At 46.9% G+C, this 8,663-nt stretch overlaps 1 protein-coding gene across 2 annotated transcripts; it reads right to left on the reverse strand.

Moving 5' to 3' along the window:
* Positions 1 to 20: 20 nt before the first annotated feature.
* On the reverse strand, positions 21 to 8,092 carry vangl2 (VANGL planar cell polarity protein 2). 2 transcript variants are annotated; one of them, XM_046380227.1, is made up of 8 exons: positions 7,728 to 8,092; positions 4,556 to 4,797; positions 4,016 to 4,139; positions 3,317 to 3,924; positions 2,881 to 3,017; positions 2,568 to 2,703; positions 2,126 to 2,369; positions 21 to 1,611 (listed from the first exon to the last, which is right to left on the reverse strand). In XM_046380227.1, exons 2-8 carry the CDS (start codon positions 4,624 to 4,626, stop codon positions 1,354 to 1,356), a joined length of 1,578 nt encoding a protein of 525 aa, XP_046236183.1. In that variant the 5' UTR covers positions 4,627 to 4,797; positions 7,728 to 8,092; the 3' UTR covers positions 21 to 1,353. The 2 variants fall into 2 exon arrangements, with proteins under 2 accessions (XP_046236183.1, XP_046236184.1); XM_046380228.1 differs by lacking the exon at positions 7,728 to 8,092 and adding an exon at positions 7,416 to 7,678.
* Positions 8,093 to 8,663: the final 571 nt, after the last annotated feature.

The raw sequence follows: 8,663 nt of genomic DNA on the forward strand, positions 1-8,663 counted from the left end.
TACACACACGGAAACGTCACTTCCTTTCCCAAAAACAGAAAGTCATGGGACAAAATTTATTAAAAACCTTTTACATCACCTCATCTCAGTCATAAAAAAACACAGTGTAACAGTCAACAACAGTCCTGCTTTTAAAGACAGTGTTCTTTAGTGTCAAATGTTAGGAGCTTATATTGACTACAATATGTATATTCAATATTTACCACTTTAGAGAACTGCATTGAAATGTACATGTAAACTGCTTGTCAGTGGCACGACTAGTCTATCTATGCAGCGTAAAAAGGACATTTCTGAGTGACAAAGACACACAAATCTACACCTGTATTGACCCACGGCCGGATTAACCTGCTGGGGGGCCCCACTGACCCCCAGTGTATACGGCAGCGTCCTTACTTCTCAGCTAGTGCTCTAGAAGTGGATCAATCAGTCAGTTAGTTCAACAGAAAATTAATCAGCAACTATTGTGAACAATTAATTGTTTTAAGAAACTTCACACTTTTCGCTTGCTAAATGTCTCAAGTGATGTCAGTGTCAGTCTGGGCTGAAGAGTGCACATCTGGAAAAAAATCTGGAGATGTGGGGTTGGAAATAAGTGAGCATATTAGACGTCTGTAGCCCGCTAACACCTCGCGGCGTTAACCCCTACGAACATAACACACCTACATCTCTGACTGAACTTTGCAAAACGTCTAAGACAGTAATAAACCAAAAGCTGCCAAAATAGAAACACACTAATGGTACTTGGCTGTGTTGTGCTAGACTTCTTCAGCTTCAGTTCAAACTCCATGGTAATAAACAGTAAACAAGAACAATAAACCAGAAGTTCAAGTAAACGAGAAAAGAGAAGTAAAATAAGAGTTCTGACGAAGAGTGAGCAATTATGAAGCCCCAAAAGGTCAGCTGTACAGAATTCCTTCACTGAAAGGACATGAACTTCATCTCCAACGTGGGCGTAGTGTCTTGAATACATGTTTCATAAATAACAAAATCCAAGGAATTCAATCCAATTCAAAAATACTACTAAAAAGGTCGGCCCTACTTCCTCAGTGTAACTGAAAGCAGTCTGTGGTGAATTATCAAATGTTAGCAGAAACAAGTTTCTAATGTAATGACAACTCAGCAGAACTCAGAAGAGGAACAAAATCAGACGTGGGGGATTTCTGATGTCTGGTGTTTTCTGACTGGTATTTTATCCACAACCACTTTTGGGAGCATTTTTGGGTATCATGCTTATCAACAAATAAAAAACTAGGAAAAATAGCTACATGATAAAGTATAAAATGACACCCTGAAAGCACTAAGATTAATATCTTTGATTCATCCTCCTCCTCCTCATTACTCATCCGCCTCCTCCTAAACCGACGTCTCTGACTGCAGTTTCATGACAAACTTGTGGCTTTTAGGGTCGATGAACTCTTCTCCCAGGCGTAGGAAGGGGAGGGGTGTCACCGTGACGACCAGGGAGAAGTCGAGGCGTCTCAGAGAGAAGACCTGGCCTTGGCGCAGAGGGGCTGTCACCGCCTCCTCACTCACGAGTGTCCACTGGCGGCCCCGGCTGGTGTCCAGGTACTGGAGCGTGGGACCTGGGCTGAGGTAGCGTTCAAGGAAAGCCTGAGAAACACACAGGAAATACTTGCACTGTCATCCATCCATTTTCTATACCGCTTATCCGTCAGGGTCGCAGGGGAGCTGGAGCCTATCCCAGCTGGGGCTCAGAGACATAATGTCAAGTTAAAATGTGGCTGTTATTTTTAAAGTTTCAAAGACTTTTTGCATTATAATTACTGACATGAGTCAGCTCACCCAGTTAAACAAGAGAATGAAAGAGAGTCTTTGAGGAGAAACTGAAAATATGAGCATAACATCCAGGGCTGCAGAATAAAGACATTTTCACCTGAATTTTGTATTTCAAGGTTTTCAAAATGTATTATTCCTTCTCTAAAAGGACACTGTTCATCACACTTTACAGTAAACAGGGTCAACTCAGGTGAGAGGACAGTTTAAAATACACTTTATAAGACAGATAACTGAAAGTGAAGAAGAATGCGATGGGTGTAAATGCAAAAAACAACAACATTTAAAAAACACATCAAATAAAATAATATCTTGATTAAACCCTCCTTGCCTTGGGGGTCATGTTGTGTGTGATGCAGAACTGCAGGTGGTTGATGATGCTCTCCATGCTGTGGTAGGTCTGCTGCCTGGTGGCGCGGAGGTACTTCTGCATGGCCCGCGCCATCGGAGCAAAGATGGCTTGAGCCGCCTCCCTGGGGTCCATCACCTCCCGCGGGTGTTTGGGGGAGGACGCGGCCTCTTCTTCCTGGTGACGCTTGATGTGGGTGAAGGCTTCCTCTACTGCAACCACCAGTCTGGGAGGGGAAACGGGAGAGTGAGTGAGGCGCTAACTTAGATTTAGAGCTGCTTTAATCAGTGGTTTTATAACGGTGGCTTTAAGTTAGATAAAATTACGCAAGTAATGCTGTGACTTTCATGACTTTGACAAGACTTCCTAGCTGAATCGATCCATGTCTTTTTACGTGTATGCATTTGTGAGAGCATGTCGTCACCTGGCCTTGCGTTTGCGGACCCTCCGCTCCATCTCTGCCTCCTCATAGTAGTACTCATTGTGGGAGTTGTCTCTTCTCCGAGGAGCAGCTGCAATCGTGGTTCTGGACTGCCCTGTGGAGTTATTGGTGCCGTTCTCTGAAGATACAAACACTGAAATTAAGCACAACCAGAGTCCAGCTGACAGGAAGAGCAGCCCAGAACATCCTGCGCATGTCTGGACTGCTTCCGTTCAGTGTATGATCTGGGAAATTATCAGACTGATTTGCTGGCTGGCTGTTATACATCAGAATTGTAAACAAATGATCATTTCACCTTCCCCCAAGCTGTAAATCTTGAAGGCAGACATCTTCTTGGAGAGGATGGACTTAGGCAGGTTGAGCAGGGCAGGGTTGTAGACTGGGAAGTCGCTGTAGTACTGGTCCAGAACCCACACTGCTGCCCGCTGAATGCTGTTTACAGGAGAAAGAGGGAGAAAAACTTCCCCTCTTACATATGAATATTTCAAAACAAAGAGTTCAGTTTCACTCTTGACAGCCTGAAAGCTTCGTGGCCTCTCTTTATAGGCAGATAGAGGCTGTACTGTGGGAATATAAAGCCCAAGCTAATGAGACAAAAATGGCTTTGTGATGATGAAGGGCAGGATTGTAAGTAGAAAGCACAAACATATATAGCGGCCACTGCAGGGAAAGATCTGCATGTGAATTGAAAAAGAAATTTCTTCAGCAGCATCCTCAGCACACACACTCACCTGAGATAACCCACGTTGTAGAAGCGACTCGCTCCGTCTGTGGTCCTCACGACCTTCAGACAGAAAGCCGGCTGCAGATGTCTGACCTCCAGCAGCACCAGCGCCAGATACTGAATGAACAGCAGCGCGTCCACCAGAGAAGCTGCATATCCCACAATCCCCCTGTAGTCCGTCTCCCTGGGCTCCAGCACCCGCACCCCATAGAAGAGCCAATAAGATGCCACAAAGAGGAAGACCAATGCCAGCAGCAGACAGCGGAAGATGAAAAAGCGAGGCAGAGCGGCTCTGGACGGGCGGAGAAACAGCGCCCAGGTGGACATGAGGAGGATCAGGAGCTTGAAGGCCAGAGAAATGTAAAGACCCTCACATGGTGTGCCACAGGTTTCCAGCGTATCTCGCCACAGGAGCTGTGGGAGTGCCAAGAAGGCCAGAGGAGTGACCAGAGCAAAGAGCCCCAGGACAGCAGCCACCGCCGGCCCGAGGTAACGGCGGCACTCCAGCGGCGAAGAATCCTCAAGGTCCTTAGAGATCCGTGTCAGGTCCTCGTTGGAGATGCTGTCCACAGAGGTGCCGGTGACCACTGTGGTGGTCTCGCCCCAGTCGTCATCCTGAAGACAGAGGAGAACAGAGAGGAGAGTGTTGGCGACACGTGGTAGAGCACAGATCACACAGCTGAATGACTGAAAACTGAAGTCCCACCCTGTCGTCTCCTCTGGTGGACTCTGCGTCCAGCAGCGACTCTGCAGGAGTCTGGATGGTGACCGATTTGTCTCCGCGGATGCTGATGTCGCGGCTCTTGGAGCGATGCCTGTCCCTCCTCTCTCTGGAGAAAAATACAAAGTGTACAACAGAGGGCTGGGTTATCCACGGGCAGACATGAACTCTTTAAACCTTCTCGACCTGTTTGATTCTACCACTGGAGGGTGCTAAAGCCAACACACAGTGCCTGTAAACATGTCGCCCTTGATTTATTTATTCTCCCCCGAGTTATTTTCAGAAATTACTTTCACTAAACATTAAACCCATTAAATCCAGTTTACTATCGCATGTAACAAAGTCAAGTGTGTCTGGAAATATATAGGCCACTCGTGCAACAATACAGACAAAACAGGTCATTTAAAGACAGAAAATTGGGTTCTAGTCTTACACACTAAATTAATCAATAAAATAATCGTCAGGCAGTGAAAGTAGATTAGTTGCAGCCCTGCTCGCAGTACAGCACAGCCTGTGGTCTGCTACCTGTGTTTGCGGGAGCTTCGCGAGTGGGACGACTTGTACGAGTAGCCCGAGTACATGGACTCGTTGTCCATGTCGGAGGCCGGCGGTGGTCGGGGTTTCCCGGCCCCTCCTGCCCCCGAGCCGCCGCCTTTCTCCCAGATCACGCCCAGCTGACTCTTGCGACTGCTGATGGACTTGGAGGAGAGGGCCAGAGGGAGGCGCAGCAAGTCCACTTTACTCCTGAGGGAATCTATCTTGGAGGCCTGGCAAAAGAGGGGAAGAGGGTTGGGGTGGAAGAGAGAGGAAGAGAGAGAGAAGATGATAAATGACAGAAATGGTGAGTTTGGAACAGGCAGAGACAGTGTATGTGTGTGTGTGTGTGTGTGTGTGGGTGAGAGAGAGAGAGAGAGAGAGAGAGGGAAAGTGGAGCGTGAACAGAAGGGAAGCAGAAAGAGAAATGAGGCGAAAGATAATTTATCACCTCAGTCAGAAATAAAGGCGTCTCAGAGGGGAAACACACCAAGCCACAAGAAGAGACAGCATTGTTAAAATGTTGGCACTCTGTGGTGTGTGTGTGTGAAAGCGTCTGTGTGTGTGTGCTTTCAGACACACAGGACGTCGCTGGGCCCACTCTTCCGCTTTGAGGGAGTTTTTATGAGCAAACTCAAGCGATTTTCCCCTGAGTGTGCTCTGAGAGGGACAATTACGCCACCTTCTATTCTGGACCACAAGTCCCCAGTGTGTACGCCATGCAGGAGCAGAGACAGAGCAAATGTTCCAGTTTCATGTGCGAGCGTCTCATATAAGTGTCTTTCTGTTAGGACATGCAGGGCGTCTCTGTTACGTTGGTTTGTCTCCACTTTTTGCAGCGTGTTATTGTTCTTCTTGTGTTGGGTCCATGTGTGTTACATTCTCGCCGAGACGCCACATTCCCCAACTGCCCCCTGCCGTGTCCAAGGGCAACGCAGCTTAACTACTACAATGGGGATGAATGGGAGGCGAGGGGTGAGAAAGGACAAGAGGAGGGGGTTGCTGCCACAGTGACACCCCCTCCCCTCCTTCTCCTTCAAATACACACCTCAAAAGACACACACAGACACTAACCATTAACCAGGCTACGACTCTGACCCGATTTAGATCATGTTTTTCCATTTTTCTCCCCCTAAAAAGTGTTCCAGTTGGACACTGCACGGGGCTTTTCTCAAACAGGCGCTTTCCCACAATAAGCAGACTCTTAATTTGATAAGAAATCTCCTGAGGCTCTCAATTTGCACCAGAACTCCTGCATCCTCCTTCCACATTAGACACTACAGTCTTAGTCTTCAGTAATGGCACTCATGTGATTCGAACGTGGACTTCTCGGCTGGGACATGTGCAGGCAGACACATTATGTCTCGTGGGACATGCAGGCGTTTTCCAGGGAGATTCTGATAAAACTGATGAATCGATATTTGTTTGATGTATTTGTCAGAAAAGATTAGTGCAAGCAGTCACCTGGGTGCTTCGGCAGGTGCAGCTTTATGGGAGACTGAAAGAAACAGTCTCTGAAGACACCTGGTCCAGCAGTCTGATGAAACCAAAACTGGTCTTTTTGGCCTTCATTCTTTTTAGTAGAAGCCCAACATCCTGGAAGTCTAGTGAGGGTAGATGAGCAATGAATCCTGGAGGAAAGCCTGACGCAGGCTGCTAGAAACCTGCCATATGGGAGACAATTTGTTTTCCAGCAAGAAAAGCATGAAAACAAATCTGACCAGTCTTTAATGTCCTGGAGCGACCAGAAAAACGATAAAACACCAGAAACCTTTTTACAAGCGCTGCACAGATACAGCAGCTCCATGCATTTAAGGAAAATGCACTTGGCCACTGTCACATCATCACATCAAGCTGAGCACTCGCCTCACTTTCTGCTTAGAAATGGAAACCACATTGGCCTGAGAGCCCAGAATCATCCCTCGGTCTTTACTTCTTACTTTACAAGCCTTTTCCAGGCTTTTCCACGAACAGGAACTGAGTGCAAAGAGGTGAAAACGTGTGTTTAGAGAGTGCAGGGTTCTTTGGATGCCCGTAACTGTTATGAATCCAAAACACACCAATCAAAACAAAAAGCTTGATGCAGAAATCCATCAGCCTTCAGCGTGAGTTGCTGCCCAGTTTCAGAAACTCGTGTCAGAGTTCCTCGCAGAATTTTAACTACATTATTGCACCATTACAAACACAGCTCTGTCACCCTGTCCCGCCCTGTCTGAGACGGTCAATCCCATCGATCCCACTGGCGAGCCTCTCACACTGCACTCAATCCACCGTTGATCGATTGCCTCTGGATTACATGTTCAGCATCATCTGGGGTGTTAGAGGCTCCACGTGCAGAGCGGAGACAGGATGGCCAAGCCAAAAACTGTTTCCATCATCATGACAAACGTACAAATAATTTCTTCCATCTCTGCAGATTCAGCTGCTCTTATTTCTGTGAGATTTGTTATAATTAAACAAGTCAGATCTCTCTACAGTTAGAATTATATTTCGAGAAAACTGAGCCTAAGTTTGTCAACAGGTGAAATGTCTCCTCGTCATCGTTCAAAGGTTTTGTGCTGCGGATTAACCATCTTGTGGCTCCCGGGTGGCCTCCAGGCCTCAGGGTGGCGATGGGCCAGCGAGGAGTGGCTGCTGCCCCCTGCATGCAACCCGAGCACTGGCCGTCGAGGTCTTCACGTATCAAAACGCACGCTTACAGTGAATTAAAGCTCATGATAAAGCGTTGAAGTCAGCAGCCGCGCCGAGGACGCTTTGGTCCCCGGTGGACAAACAGGGTGTGAGACAAAGCGGAACACACCCAGGATGAAGTGATGCCCCCTGTGAGCAACAGACTGAAAACTCAACTCACACGCGTGTGTCCAGCGGGATGGAAATCCAAACCCAACTGTGCCGTGCAGGCGACCCGTTTGGCACACGGTGCGTAAAAGTGCAAGAAAACAAGCGAGCGCAAAACGCGCTGACGCCGACAGTGAAAGTCAGCTTTAGTCAGAGTGTGATCGATGCTGTTATCTGCCAACTCATCAGCCCTGAGAGACGAGGGAAGGGGAGGACAAATGAAGAGATAACAAACAAATCGTGTGGAAAACAAACTGGTAGCAAATGTTCATTTTAGCGGTAACGTAATGACCAGCCGGTGTTTCAGCCATAATTCCTGTCTTACCTTTCAATCCAAAGGGAAAAAGCTGCAACCTGCAGCACAAAGAGCCGAGCGTTTCCAACCCAAAGTGCCCCCAAACGCTCCAAATTTCACTTCCCCCCGACTCTCCGCCGTCCGCAGCTTCCACGCTCGCTCATAACCGAAGCGCAATTCGTTTCCTCCCCGTGAACGACGCGTATTTCTGCGTGTTGTTTCGGCTGGAAACTGCGACTCAAACGGGAGCACCGAAGCCGCACAAAAGGCAGCGACACGGACCACATCCCGGACTCCGCATCCGCTGTGTGGCGGCCCCGCTGAGCTGAGCGGCGCTGTGAGGACATCCTGCACCGGCAGACAGAGACAAACACAGTCACACTCACAACGTCCGGTAGGGATTTTCAAATTAAAACCCATATTTTACAACGGAATTAAGTAATGTGGTTACACATGAATAAGTATTATTAGTATTATTATTATTCCCCCCTTTTACCCTTCTTAATATGTATTGTATTTAGAAAAGATGTTAAATATTTTCTTCTTTTTCTATAGGAAAACTGAGTTTTAAGGTTTGACGGTATATCAGTTATCTCTCAGAATAGTCGTACACGACTGTGGAAAAATATTATAACCAAGTAATAATAATACTATAATAAAGTAATGCACTTTAACGATTTTGTGTTTGATAGTTTGACCTAAAAACATAAGATGGCATATATTGTAAATAAAAATATAATTCGCTTATAAACCTACAATGTTGCCACATGCAAAACGTAACAAGTTTTGTTGCTTCCGGTTTGGTTCAGACTACGTAACGACTTCCGGTTCTAGTCTCGCTGCGGTAAGTGTGCTTGATAAATTTAGGCTCCACAGCGCACGGAGCTAAAATAAACCCCAGTTTTCACTTCCCTTTGGCTATGAGAGACAACCAATAGTGAATGTTGTTTGTTGAATGTTTTATTT

Source organism: Scatophagus argus, chromosome 23 (genome assembly GCF_020382885.2).
Source record: "Scatophagus argus isolate fScaArg1 chromosome 23, fScaArg1.pri, whole genome shotgun sequence".
NCBI classification, from domain to species: Eukaryota; Metazoa; Chordata; class Actinopteri; family Scatophagidae; genus Scatophagus; species Scatophagus argus.

Coding starts and splice junctions, on each gene's coding strand:
- vangl2 (XM_046380227.1), bottom strand. CDS start 4,626: ATGGACAACGAGTCCATGTACTCGGGCTACTCGTACAAGTCGTCCCAC. Junction 3,925..4,015: donor CCACCAGAGGAGACGACAGG/GTGGGACTTCAG, acceptor CTCTGTCTTCAG/GATGACGACTGGGGCGAGAC. Junction 1,612..2,125: donor CACACAACATGACCCCCAAG/GCAAGGAGGGTT, acceptor TGTGTTTCTCAG/GCTTTCCTTGAACGCTACCT.